Source organism: Xenopus tropicalis, chromosome 4 (genome assembly GCF_000004195.4).
Source record: "Xenopus tropicalis strain Nigerian chromosome 4, UCB_Xtro_10.0, whole genome shotgun sequence".
Classification (NCBI taxonomy): domain Eukaryota; kingdom Metazoa; phylum Chordata; class Amphibia; order Anura; family Pipidae; genus Xenopus; species Xenopus tropicalis.
The window spans coordinates 80833362-80848673 of record NC_030680.2 but is presented as its reverse complement, the minus strand read 5'-3'; the positions used below and the strand labels follow the sequence as shown (position 1 = coordinate 80848673).

General features: G+C 36.4%; 1 protein-coding gene across 1 annotated transcript in view; it reads left to right on the top strand.

Moving 5' to 3' along the window:
- Positions 1-15312, top strand: part of st6galnac3 (ST6 (alpha-N-acetyl-neuraminyl-2,3-beta-galactosyl-1,3)-N-acetylgalactosaminide alpha-2,6-sialyltransferase 3) — a 156412-nt gene that overhangs the window by 99294 nt on the left and 41806 nt on the right. Inside the window, exon 3 of the mRNA XM_002936087.5 lies at positions 11006-11415. Within this exon, the coding sequence (XP_002936133.2) occupies positions 11006-11415 (410 nt within the window). The remainder of the gene's footprint in view (positions 1-11005; positions 11416-15312) is intronic.

The window sequence follows — 15312 nt, the reverse complement described above, 5'->3', positions numbered from 1 at the left end:
AAAGTGCGGTGAAATGTCTTGATTGATGGAAGAACCATGTTTGGAAGGTAAATCTGTTTCAAAATCCTCTATGAAACAGAACATATTTCAGTTAAAACAAATGCCTGCTCAGGTGTTTAAGTCCTTAACTGTGATTGTGTGTGGACTAGCAGGAAGCTCTCTTAGGCTAATGCCACACGAGGCGTAGGGCTGAAATTTTCGGCACATGTAGCCGATATACGCATGAAAACGCGAGACTTTGCATTCTCTCGCGTTTTCATGCGTATATCGGCTACATGTGCCTGCACCCGAGCGTATCCCATTCATTCGGGTGCAGGCACAAGTAGCAGGCGTAGGGCTGATTTTTCGGCAAGCGTTTTTCCGCTTGCCGAAAAAATCAGCCCTACGCCGCGTGTGGCATCAGCCTTAGACCTGGGAGTAAGCTGTATAGTAGGGGCTGTTTGAAAAGAAGAGAAAACTACTAGAAAGCATGAGTGCCACAAAATTGCTGGTTTGGGTTTATTTTGTACTTTAAAGGGAAGAACCTTGTTTTTAAGTGTACCTAGTGTCGAATACAATTATTTTTACTGGGCAAATGGTCTTGAATTTCTACTAACCAAAGTAATTTACATTGTAGTATTCCCAAATACTGTAAAAACACAATTTTTTGTATAGAAGTGTTATTACAGCATTTGAATGTATGTGTTATTGTAGCATTTTAATTTATTTAAAATCTATTTACATTTATTTAAATTAAATTGCCAGTGCCCAAGAGGAACTTTTGTCTTGGCTTGTGTATATAACAGATATATAAGTTCAAGCCCCTACTTATCCTCTCCTTTGTTCCATGGCTGCTGTTTTTGTTTTTCTTTCTTTTCTGCTCTCCATCACAAGCTCTTTTAATTTTCTTCTTTTCCAGCATTTGTATTATTTGCTCTATTCTTTCTAAATTCTTTCCATTGCCAATTTTTACATCTTCTTTCCTTAATTCCCTTTTCTATCCTGATTTTCTTTTCTTTTATAGTCTTCCCTCTGCTTCCCTCTTTTAAAGAAGAAGGAAAGGCTAATAAAGAGTTAATCTCAAGCTACAGGCATACCTTTAGTTCTCTCAATAGTACCCTTAAGTCTCCCCATATTTCTCCAGTTCAGATGATCAGAAGCCTCAAAAACACTGAGCTCTGTAAAGAAGAATCCCATAATGCCATGCTCCTGCACCAAGACCAGTGTACATGCTCAGTTTGTAAGACTATGGGGAAGCTTCCTGCTGATTGGCTCAGATCACACATTCCTAAGGGGGGAGTGAGTTCTTAGCATTCTTGTGGGAGGGGGGAGAGAGGAGAGTGCTGCATGTCTCTGGCACAGGAAAACAAACAGACAAGAAATCCTGTATCTTTTGAAAGAGATCTCAGTGCAGCGTTTCTGTGAGTGCTTATGGCTACATAGACCTTTCTGATAAAGCTTACTTAGTTTTTACCTTTCCTTCTCCTTTAAATAGTTTTTTCGGCACTTTCTCTCCTACCATTCCACTTTAGTCTTCTATAGCACCAATTTTTATCTTTCCTTTTGACCTCTTAGAATATCAGAATATCAGCCAGTACTCTGAAAATATCATAGTACAGGTATGGAATCCATTACCTGGAAACCCATTATCCAGAAAGCTCTGAATTACGGAAAGCTAGTGTCCCATAGACTCCATTTTAATCAAATAATTCAGGGTTTTAAAATTGATTTCCCTTTTTTCTATAAAAATAAAACAGTACCTTGTATTTGATCCCAACTAAGATATAATTAATCCTTACTGGAGGCAAAACAGTCCTATTGGGTTTAATTAATGTTTTATTGATTTTTTAGTAGAACTAAGGTATGAAGATCTGGATAACAAGTCCTATACCTGTACCAAACTGCTGCTACTAAAAGTTTTAAGGTATATGATGGTTTAGGGCAGGTGGATCATGATCAGATTAATCATTTTACTATTTCTACAGAAGGGATTGTTGTAAAGATTCCTTTTCAGACTCCCCAAACTGGCTCACTAATAGAAAACTTTTCGTTTCAGTCGCTTCGTACTGCCAGCGTTTAACGGCATTGTATTATAATTTTGATGCAAGTCTGTAATGCTTATTCCCCAGAGTATTTTAACAGTGTGAAACTGGCATATTACAATTTTGTTTGTTGCACTTTGTGATATAAAAGAATTTTAGCCTTTATAAATCTTAGAGTGTATCGTCTTCTCCCGTATTACTAACTTTGTTAATGCACATAATTTATTGGACCCGCTGCAATCTGGCTTTCGGCCTGCACACTCTACTGAGACAGCGTTGTGCAGAGTTACGAATGATCTTCAGGTTGTCAGAGCCAATGGTCACTTAGTATAGACTAATCCTCCTAGATCTATCGGCTGCGTTTGATACGGTTGACCACTCCCTCCTGATGCAAATTCTGTATTCGATTGGTACTGAACCTAACAAAAACTGAACTAATGATCTTTCCGCCTAAGCCTGGTCCCACTCCCTCCTTTTCTATCTCTATTGAAGGCACCCTCATCAACCCTTTCGATTCAGTGCGTTGTTTGGGGGTGATCTTTGACTCCAGTCTCTCCTTCTCTGTCCATATTAACACCGCTTTCAAAACCTGTCACTTTTTCTTGCGCAATATTGCCAAAATCCATCCCTTTCTTTCTACTGCAACAGCTAGGCTGCTTATGCATGCTCTCATCCTATCCCGACTTGACTTCTGTAACCTGCTACTAACTGTCCTCCCTAACTCCCATCTTTCCCCCCTACAGTCTATATTAAACACTGCTGCCAGAATTCTCCTCCTCTCATCCAGGAGAGTTCAGTCCTTATTGTGGCTTCCCATTAAACAAAGAATATCTTACAAACTCCTTCTCTTAACCTTCAAAGCCCTCCATTCCTCTGCTCCTCACAACATCTCTTCCCTTGTGTCTCCGTACGTTCCTGGCCGACCCCTTCGTTCCTAGCAGAGTAACCATTTAGTTGCGCCCCCCACTACTACTGCCGTTTCCCGCCTTAAACCTTTCTGCCTTGCTGCCCCTTACATTTGGAATGCCCTCCCTGATTTCCTCCGGAGAGAATCCTCCCTCAGTCTTTTTAAAACTAAATTAAAAGACTACCTTTTGGAGCACTCACCCAGCACCTGATCTGGAACCTAACACTTATATTGTAGTGTCACCCACTGTGACCTACAGCACTTATATTTGCCTATTTGAGTCTGTAAGTTACCCTCCCATATAGATTGTAAGCTCTACGGGGCAATGACCTCCATCCTCTTGTGTTTTTGACTCTTATTGCAACTGTATCTTTTATTTATTTGTCTTTATTGTAATACTTTGTATTTATCTATTATCTTAATAACCCCCCTGTTTGTATTAATGTATTCTACTGTACAGCGCTGCGTACATACGTAGCACTTTATAAATAAAGATATACATACATACATAAGCAAAATTTTCATGTTAGGTGTATCCTGAATACATTTAAAAAAAAAAACACCACACAGTGTATTAATAGTGCAATCCCTTTTGAACAAAGTGGTAAACTTTGCTTGTTTATATAAAAATAACTTCTTTCAGGTGTCCGTGTGAGGAAGATAGCGTGAAGCAAATGAAGAGATAGATCTACCATCAGAGAAGGAATGGTGGGATTTGTGGGTGGGATATTTTCATGAAAGTATTGCCAGTGTGCAAGTAACATTAGCCAATGATTTAGTAGCAAATACGTTCCCTTTGCATTAGTAATATAAAGTCTATATTAGTTAAACTGATACCTCCCAAAAAGAAATGGCGTGCGTAGCACAGCAAGCCACTTGCCATTTTTGCAACCACACTTCTAAATACCACTCCCATTTTACAAAATTTGGAAGATTATATAAAGTTTGAACACATTTCTGGGGGATTTGCGGTCTTGTTTTATGTGTTATTACAGTTTTGCTAATGAAGGTGAAATTGTCCTTTAAGATGCAAATCCCAGTTGCCCCAAGAGACCTGTTTAGCTTATTAGTTACAACTGTATCTAAGTGCAGGCGTTGTATCTTTTTTGGCATTCAGTGCAGGAGATCAAAGGGAAATGAGGGACTTTTCAATAAGAATCTGGACTGTGTGCTGAGCTGTTAAAATCTGGACCGTCCTGTGAAAATTGGGACAGTTGGGAGATATGGTTAACTCTTCAACCTTCCAGTTCCTGACCTAAACATGGCATACCTCCCCTGCAATTCTTTGTTTGTAGCTATCACTTGGAGTAACACACGCTGGGTATCCCTGATTGCTATTGATAATCTTAATATTTTACAGGGGACAAAATTTATCACCATGTCACTAGTCCAGCCACCTCAAGTTCTATATAAAATGTACTGTATTTCCAATATCTTTTTGGCCTTTTACTTGCTTTATATTTTGCAAGTAAATCAGGAATTCATTAGGGAGAAAAAACAGAACTCAAAACCTTAAACTTAATTTATGTTAAAATGCCTTGGCTTGATGCAGAAAATCAGTATAAAATGCATACCATGGTTAATGCTTCTAAGAGCCCATCTCCAATTTATCAGAGTGTAGGTTAATTAAATACTGTTACCACTGTGCAGACATAATTAGGAAAACATGTTGAAACTAAAATTTAGAAATAACTAGTTGCCAGATCCTAGCTAGCCTGGCTGTAAATAGGAATTCAGTTATGGGAAAGTAATACACTATAAATAATGAATGAATACGCTGTAAAATATATTCATATAATCTGTCATCAGTTTTAACAGGTGAGTGACTTGTATCACATTAATATTAAAATATATTATAAAAACTGATATTTTAAAATATTAGGGTATTAGAAGTCATTGTTCTGACATTACAATGGGCAATATGTTTGATAATTAATTTTCATGTTTAAGGAATCTATTTAAAAGCACTGATCCACTTTTATAAAGCTCTGATATTAAATATGTCATCAGTAGTAAAATGTTATAGAAATCACTTTATTTCAATAACATTTTAACAACTTTGGCAGGAACCCTGCACCTAAGCATATGGTAAGTAAACAGCTTCCTAACGCTTTTCACCCCTCAGCACTTTCAGTTTTCACATCTAAATGACATACTTAGGGACCATGTACCTCACATGCTTCTCTATATTTTATTTCTGTATTTTCTGGTATTTATATAGCACTGACATATTTCCTCAGTGCTTAACAGAGATTATACATGATCCACATCAGTACCTGCCCCAGTGGAGCTTACAGTCTAAGGGCTCTGGCACACCGGGAGATTAGTCGCCTGTGACAAATCTCCCTGTTCGCGGGCGCGATTTCGGGAAATCGCCGAAAAAGACTCGCGATTTGCGCAAAATCGCGCCGCCGCGTGTGCCATCCCACCAGCGACTTACATTGTGCCAGTGGGATGGCAGGTGAAGGCAACTCGGGGAGATTAGTCGCCCGCGAACAAGGAGTTTTGTCGCGGGCGACTAATCTCCCCGTGTGCCAGAGCCCTAATGTTTCTATCACATTCGCATACAGTAGGGCTAATTTTATCAGGAGCCAATAAATCTGCCTCTATGTTTCCAAAGTGGGGGAAAAACCAACATACACAGAGGAAGACCATTCAGACAATCGGAGAACATACAAACTCCTTGTAGATTGTACAAGGAAAGCATACAAACTCCTTGCAGATAGTGCCTCTGCTGTAATCGAATTTAGGCCCCCGGTGCTGCAAGGCAGCAGTGCAACCCACTGAGCCACTGTGCCTTTGCCTTAGTGAATGATCCCTATAGATTTTGTAAACTATAATACCAGAATCACCAATAATAATTTAAATACATAAATAAATAGTCTTCCAATCTCTTTTTGGGACAAATATTTTTCCTATCTTCCTTTGTACTGCTGAGAAATCTATAGCAGAAATGACTGAATTACATGATTATATCTCATTTCATTTTACATTTGGGTAGTTAACAAAATTGCACTAAATTCTAATTATCTCATGCCTGTGAAAGGTTCAATTATTGTCACAGAAATGCACTCATGTAAAATGAGCATTGTCTTTTTTTACTTTTTATCCAAAAAAAACACCTTAATTCTAAGGAAATACTATATCTTTGGTCTCATAAAATAACTGACCATTCTACATGTATATTTATAGTAGTGTTTTTTGCCCGTTTATATGTCACTATTCTAAAAAAAATGTTAAATTGGAAACATTTGTTATAGGGCGGCTGATACCTGTATAATTTGGACTGAAAGAAAAATTGTCAATTGATTTTGGAGCTCAGGATTTATCTGTGAGACTCTAGATTTGGAACAAAGTTGCTGGGTCTCATAGCAAAAAAAAATTTTGGTTCTCAAACCTTGGGAAACATGATCTATTCAGCTATCTATATATCTATTAACCTATCTATATATCTATTCATGCACTATATATTCCTGCTTCTTTCAACAGTCATGGATATGCTGTGTTCCTTGTTCATTTGTTTACATACAACTATTGTATTCAAAAGAGTATCTCAAAATTAAGCATCTTCCTCTTCCTAACAGACAAAACCTTTACACTAATGCTTGTATTGTAAAATCAAGAAGAATAAATGCACTCTGCATCTAAACAACCTAAAATAGTTTGTATTCATGGAAGAATACTGAAGAATGGAAGAATATATCCTGTGTTATACCATATAGGTAAAATTAAGTTATTATTATTAAAAAAGAATAAGGTCTTATTAAGTGATACAAACCATGCTTTTGAAATACTGATTAGTGTTAATTAGTATTTTTCACTCTACAGGGCTCTGATGGCCCTGTAGGGTAAAAATCTAGGGTTGCCACCTTTCTTAAACAATAATACCCACTGGGGGATGGGGGGGCAGGACAGCTAGGGGCAGGGTTATGATGTAAAATAGGCATGGTAACAACGTGAAAGGGTGGGGTTGTGACGTAAAAGAGGCGAAGCAGTAACATAATAGGGGTGGCATAGGAAATATGGGGCTAGCATTTAAGAAATGTTGGAGGGGGGCTATCAAACAGTACAGGGCCAACCTGTTGGGAGCAGAGCAGGGGTGGAACAACAGATTTACTGGTAAATACATTGCAGGTAAATTTACAATACTGGTCCTAACCTTGCCTGCTATTTTTCTGGCTAGACTGGTGAAATACTGGCCAGGTGGCAATCCAACTCTAAGCCCAGTACAGTGCACTCACGGAACCTTCTCTTTTGTTTCTTCTCTTATCATGTCCTGGCTTAAATACAATACTTTTTCTGAAAAGTGTTTCATAACACCTAAAATAGCTTGTATTCATGGAAGAAGTTAATTTTCTGTGTTATACAATAAAGGTAAAATTAACTTATTATTATAAAAGTATTATTCTATAAGGTCCTATTAAGTCATAAAAAAAACTTAAAAGTAATGTTCACAAGTCCTGTCATGTTCACTTTTGCAACCGCTGAGAACCTCTGCAAGGCTTTTGAAATAATGATTAGTGTTTTTGTTCAGAGGAGCGCTCTATCCTTCTAGCATTTTATTACTGGGCTCTGATGGAGCAGTCCCCTAAGCCCAGCACAGTGCACACATGGAACCCTTTCTTCTGTTATCTTGTCCTGTTAGTGATCTGACATAAAAACATTACTTTCAATAAAAGAAAAAGGTAAATAGCAAATGTGCAGCAGAGTTTACAACTCCTTTAAAGGAAAACTATACCTTCCGAATGAATTCAGACTCACAGGCAGTGAGGATAGGGCTTGCTGAGCACAGCCAGACCTTGGACGTGCTGTTGATAAAACAGTTGATAACTTTAGTGCTCTTGGCCTTCTGTTTAGTGCAGTTGTGACCATGGCTGAACAACAGCACTTGGTACAGACAGGCTTATTACTTTACTATTTACTATTACTGTGCTGTATTCTTTATTCCTTTAAAACTTTTAAAATGTTTCTACTCATTTTATAGCAAGCCCACATAAAATTTAGCAGTATGTCACTTCACTTTTTAAGATAATGTTTTAGAGTATCAAGGTTTTTTTTTGTAAGCCTGGCTTTTTGGATGGAGGCTGAATATTTATGTTAAACATTAGGGAGCGCAATTGGTGCTCCTGCTTAGAGCACCAAGTATCTCACATGTGGGTATGAGACATCTTGGTTTTAATATAAGACAGTTTTAAACACCAATGATACACTTTACTGGATTTAGGGAATAATTCTAAACTGCCCCTATATTTTTGCTAAAGAACTCCAGCATATTCATACTGGTAGAAACCACAATGAAAGTAAGTAAATGCAAATTATATTGACAGTGGATGTAATTGCATGGTAAACTCTTTTCACTCTTTTAAAATCTAGAAATAATTTATTTTTTAAAATGCTATCGGGCATGATTTGCATGGCTTTTAGGAGAGCCAGGTGAAGCCCAAAGGTAATAAGTGAACTAAAAAGTTCTCTGTACAAATGTCACTGTGCAGTGCAGGTGCCACCAATAAGCTCTGGAATTAGCTGGGTTTGACATACAGTAACCAGGGCTTTTTTGACATTTTTCAAATCTGGTCATTTCATTATTTAATAGCTTGACCTTTGGATCAGTAGAAAGACTTTAGCGATAAATGCACAGATTTAATAACTAGAACTCATGACAAGTGACCTTTAATATCTAGCCCAATATTTTGTGAGGAAAGAAGGCAGAATTTTAAGATTTAATCCCAATTATCTCTTTTTTTGTTTTCTGCAAGGCTGTAGTGAAAAATACATAGGTCACAGGCATGATGATTTAAGGTAATACTGTTTTTTGCATTAGTCAGAAATTAACACATGCTGTACTATGTGATTCTTGTAGGATGCCTGAAATGCCTTGGCTGTTAATAAGCAGTTATGCTTATAGATTTCCTGGGCTTGTCCATTTATCATCTGTGATGTTACTACATCACAATTAGCTGTGGCTTATTGGTAAATAGAAAAGCTGATGTGTTTAGCACACTCTCGCAGGATTCTGTCCTTTACTGAATGCCAAATAGCTGTGAGTGATAGATAGTGTAAGTAAACTAGTCAGCTCCCTAGAGCAGTGCTGTCTAACTCCTTTTACAATGTTGGATATTTTTGTAGATCCAATAATAATAGTTAAAAGCCAGAGATACTGATGGACCATTGTGTGTTCTCTAAATCTTTTTCCCTCTTTGTTATTAATGGTTACACAGTTTTTTGTTTTAGATTCATTTCTATTAAATAAACATATTGTCTTGCAACAATGGGGTGGATTACATAAAAAAGAAATTCTGTAAAAAATAAGCAAATTAGGGTCTCTTCAGGGCTTAGTTGGTGGCAGATTAGAATTTTAAGATCAGTGCTAAAAAGCAGAAAACAGTTGCAAAATGGTGCAATCCCTCATAAATAAACCCAGAGATATAAATGTTGCCATTTAGCACTCTGGTACATTGCCATAGATGTTACAGTCTTTAACATGTAATGGATAAAAGTGTCAGTTCAATAATAATGTAGTAAAACTTGGAAGCAAATAACGTCTTTCTTTTGAGACCCTATTTCCTGGTGCTTCCACCAGGTTAAATGGGCTTGGAAGTGAAGGGATCCAAAATTTTTCCTTATTCTTTCCTATATTTTGTATTGTATACTTCATCAAAGTATAATAAACAGGTTTCATATTTTGGTGTGCAACAGATTTTTGGCTGTACATAACTCTAGGGATTACTAAATTCATATAAACATTCCCACTTATTTTGTTGTGAGTTGAAGTCCCCTCTGTGTTCCAGTATCTAGGTGGGTGAACCTTAGTTCATAAGAATAAAGATATAAGAAAACACTGATACGATTCACATTTCTTTGGTACCTGGAATGGGCTTTAGCCAGTGTCCCTCTATCTAATGGCTTGGCCCCCCTGTGACAGATAAAAATGTATCCTATTATGGTAATGCTTGGGATATACTGGCATGATTTTGCACCTGGGTCATTAGTAACTGAGGGCACTAGTTATAAATAATTTTATTTAACAATTTACAATGTCAGAGCTAAAAACTTAAATACTATAACCTATATATATATATTGCCAATGCACATGTGGGAGGTCTTTCTACACAGCTTTTTTACATCATCTAAGTGATGTCATGATCAGGGAATGAGGTAGTGTTGGGGGAGGGCTTTGCTTTTTTGCTTCATACAAGTCCTGTGAGTGCGGTTTGTTTGTGCTAACTAATTATGTTATGTTAACCATGCACCCATCCAGCACCTGGAGTTCTCTGTGTGCATCATTCCTGGACTTTAAAAAAAATAAAAATATATATATATGCAAAGGTTTAATCCTCCACAGCTATAAAAATACTATAAAACTAGAAATCTGGATTGATAATGCTTTCTACATACTGTACATGAATGTTACAGTCATACAGCCCTGTTTGCAAAATCTTGAGAAGCATTCGTACATAACTTCCATGCTAACCAAATACTATTAAAGCAACAATAATTTTATTACACTAGTTAGAGTCCTGATTTAAACAAGTTTAATTATATTACTCATGGCTTTGACAAAAAAAATATAGCTAAAGCAATGTTGAAACATTCATTATTCATATGTTGTGTTTATGTTCTAAATTATATTTATTGTGGATATAAAAGCCAAGTGTTTTACAAGAATCCTTGGAAAATGTGTGCTGGCTGATGGGGCTTGCTGAGATTCCAGCTGACATTCTTTGTTAGGAGACAATTCCTATAGCTAACTGTAATCTTAGAGGAACGCAGACTGCAGATTTTACTGCATGAATGCAATATGCTCTGCTGGTTTATACTACTTTTATGACAAGAATAAACATAAATTACATTCAGTACAACTGAAGCAATGCAAGTCTTGTCAACTTTCTTACATTGTTGTCTATAATTGATAGCATTTTATTGCAATGTTGAAAAAGTACATCATTTTTTAATAGCAGAGTAACAGAAGAGTTCACAGAGTTTGAGAATTTATCAGACTGTTGAATAGATGCCACCTATAACTAATAATTGCTTGGAGTTTGTCTTTGTGAACTTTTTTCTTTTAATCTCTTTTCAGCCTCTGCAACTAGACTGTGGGCTTTGTGCGATTGTTTCAAATTCTGGACAGATGATTGGGCAGAAAGTTGGTGACGAAATTGATCAATATTCTTGCATATGGAGGATGAACAACGCCCCCACAAAAGGATATACTGAAGATGTGGGAAAGCGCACTACTGTTCGGGTGGTGTCTCATACCAGTGTACCCCTTCTGCTCAAAGATCCAAAATATTTCTTTAAAGAGGCCAACAACACCATCTATGTTATATGGGGTCCCTTCAGAAATATGCGGGATGATGGGAAAGGAATTATCTATAATATGTTAAAGAGAACTGCTGAAAGTTATAGGAGTGCAAAAATATACATAACAACAGAGTTACGGATGAAACACTGTGACCATATGTTTAAAGAGGAAACTGGAAGAGATAGGTAAGGAAATTAATTATTGCATTTACAGTAATCATTGAATTTCTTGCTATTTATAGTTAATTGTGAATGTTAAGCAGTATGTTTAAAGGTGACCTGTCACCCTAAGAAATAATTACAAATTGTTTTCTATTGTGTTTGTCAAGAAAATTAAACTTCAGTTACACTATATAGATTCTTTGAAACTTATTTCCTTCAGCACTGGAATTCACCATTGCGGAAAACAGACAGGCTCCATTTTGTGGACACTGTTATTAAGGCAAGCTGTGCATCCTGCCAATATCTTGTTTCTGTGCCAGTATGGGGGGACCAGATACCCATATCCATGCACTGGTAACACAATTAAATGGTGAGGAGGGAGGGGGAATGTGAGGAGGGCAGTGACATCTAAGAAGTTCTGAATTGAAAGTGAAAGTAACTGTCTGCCCCACCTCTATGCCTAAGGCAGAGAGGCGGGTCAGGCAAGATATGATTGACAGCTCGGACTTTTAAATGCTTATATAATGGGTATAGATGTGTTAATAAAAAAATGACTTTGAGTTACATGTTTAATTTGAAAAGGGCTTTTATTATACAGCTTTTTCAGTCTGGGTGACAGGTCCACTTTAAGCAGGCTTTAAACTCAAAAATTATTTGTTGGTTATATAGGCATGCCCCTGTCCATATAACCCCACTTATTCTCACATCTATAACAACCTTCTGAATTTGTTTTCATCTTAGCTATATTCCATCTTGTTTATTTTCAGTCTGTTTTGTTATGCTGCCTTTTTCTTTCTTTCTTTCTTTCAATTGAATTTTGTTGTTTTGTTACTTTAATCCGCTATAGTCTTCCTCTCATCCAGTTCTTTTATTTATGCACAAGTTCTCTGTTATTTTGCATGCTTGAAGTATATACTTTTTAAATCTTTGGTGCTCTTTCCTACCTCTGTTTTGTCATTACTTTATCAATTTTAGGCATTTCTCTTATGTATTTTGGTGCACAGTCAGTAAGAGGTGGTAAGGCTTCTGTGATCACCTGTGGCCGATGGTTCATATAACTTTCCATGCATGCTCACGCCGATTGTGCCTTTTATATCACTACAAATCAGTTACATATCTGTGTTTAGGAACAGACCTCTGGAGACTTAAAATTTCAATTTTATAGGGGCAGATTTATCTAAGTGTGAAATTAGAGCTTAATACAGAAAAACCAACCCACTTTCTATTTATTCCAATAGAATTTTAGGAAGCATATTTATCAATAGGTGAATGTTAGGAATGAATGATAGTGGGTGCATTTTTCTGTTTCTGAGCTCTAATTTCACACTGATAAATCTGCCTCTTAGTGCACTGTCAGTTAAGGCTAGGCGAGTTGGACAAAACTGAGTGATTATATTTCTCACGTGTAGTTAGATGGGAACATATTTGAATCCTTGAATTTAATTAAAAAGTTACACAGCGCTGACCAATTATCAGTCAACTGTTTGAACAGATAAGAGTCAGTTGTTTCTGCTTTCTAATGGGACTATGCCCCTCATCAACATGAAAAAAATACTGCTGGTTTGTGAAATGGTATGTTGTCAAGACTTGCATATCTTAAAAAACAGCAAGATACACAAAACTGCAAATGCCTTTTTAAGATGGTCTATAAGTAAAATCTACTGAAAATGTCATGTTAAATTATTGCAGTCAGCTGTATGCCTCTATATATTGTAAAGCTGATAATGTATGTCAATCCACAAACATGTACATGTGAAGCATGTATTATTTTCATTTATATTCTAGAGCAACTTAACAATGGTGAGAGCAATGGGACTATTCTTTATGCAGAGTTCCTTGATGATTATTTATGCAGAGGAACTATCGTTGTCCTTATGCCTTGAAAAAACCCTTTGTGGTTGTGCCGTTAGAAGTAATTAAACTAACAACAATATCTTTGGTAGTTTGTTCTTATTATATATGAGCCCCTACGGAACCTCTAAGGAACTCTGTATGCATTATTTATTTTCATATGTGTTGACGTGTATTTTGTAGTTAGGCCTTTGGGCACAATTCTGGAAAGCTATTAAAGTTATCTTGCACTATAAAACAAAGAGTAAAACTTGGACAAAACATTCACATCTTTTAACTGAGTTGATAGGATTATTAGAATAAGTTCTCTACAAAGCAGAATTGCTCATAAAAATCAGCCATCTATTAAAATCAGATATGTATAATTTAAAATCTTTTGTTTTTCCTCATAAAATATCTTGGGTCATAAATAGTTTAATTATACCCAAAATAATGCCATTTAATGCTGTTGGAAAATCACTTACAATCTTAAAAAATGTATGATAAAGATTAAAAGCTTAGGTAGGTGCTGCCCAACAGTAAAACCAGTGGACCCCCATCAAGAAGACTTTGCTGCCTGTACAGATTGTATGTGCTGCTCAGATATGTCTGTATGCATGCGCCTAATGTAAAATAAAATAAATTGCTACATTCAGTTTAATCTTGGTGCATAGAATTTTCAATTAGTAATTGCACACAAGAAGATTTGGGCATCTTTCTTTTACTAAAAGGTATTATCGCTTATTCTTTAAGGCTGCTCAAGTTTTGTGATGAGTGACTTTACAAAGTAAAGTGATAAATAACACCTAACAACTACCATGTTTCTCTGTTAATGGTAACGAGTGTGATGGAAGTCCATAGCAGCTTTCATTTAATCACCACTCTGTGTCTCCTTCCTAGAGAAGAACAGTTGACTGTTCTGTAGTTCTTAGTCCAGATGGGGTTAAATTACTAGAGCATTGTTGCAGTGAAAGTTTAGTGACTACTTTCTAACAAGAAATGTTAAGCATTGCTTTGCAGAAGAAGCATATCGATGAACTCTTTACCCTGCCCACATATACTCCTAACAGAACATAGAAAACACTCTTAATTATATTATGGAGTCTCATTGTGAATTCTTTATTCACAAAAGGTGGACTCTTTATTCAGTGTCCTTAACATCTACAAACACTTAATCAGAAATTTTTCATAAGTTTTCAGAATATTCTGAGGCACTTGGTACACCACAAGATGGTATTTTGCTGCCATGATAAATTTTGCACTCTGCTGTGTAATATGGTGTAATCTTCTTCTATGTGGTATAGTGATAACCTTTGATGAACCATGGAATGAGGCATTAAAATAGCTCTTACAAATATATTACTATTGTCCACTGGGCATGACACATTAAACAAGTGGTCTAACTCAGCCCAGGAGGGGTGTTTATCTTTAAAGCTGCCCTATACCATTTTGTTCTGCTTCCACATGTATCAAGAACAGTGATTTTATTGGGTTATGCAAAGGTGGGCAATGTAGTCAGCAGATCTGAGGCATATCTGCATGTAACTTGGCATGCCAGGGAATAATTGGGTGAATAGATAAAACATTTTATCTTCCTAATCTGGAATATTGGGAGATATGTGTTTTTATTCATTATATGGTGATTGTTTTAAAGATAAGCAATTGAGCAGATGGAATGAACCACCTCCTTCCTGCAATTGAGTCTTTGATTTGTCTGCTTAGCGAAGGAAGTAAAAAATACATTAAGAAGCATAATTATCACAGCGAACAAACAGTTCTACAGCATATTCACTAAAAATGACTCAAATGTTATAGAAAGGTCAGTAGAGCTTAAGAGTCCTCTTTTCTTAAGTGTTATGAATAGAATCACCCAAATGAATAACTGTTTAGAGCAAGAAGACTGATCATGGCTTCTTACAATTTAACTAAAAAATGTGATAATTGCACTATATTGGCGCTATAGTCTCCAAAGTCGTCCAAAAATCTGCATCCATCATTGTGAATAGTGTAAAATGCAAACTTTTAGAAAAAAAAAATCAGTTTCTAATATGAGATGTATAGTATGATGTGAATTCATGAATTAGAAAAAAA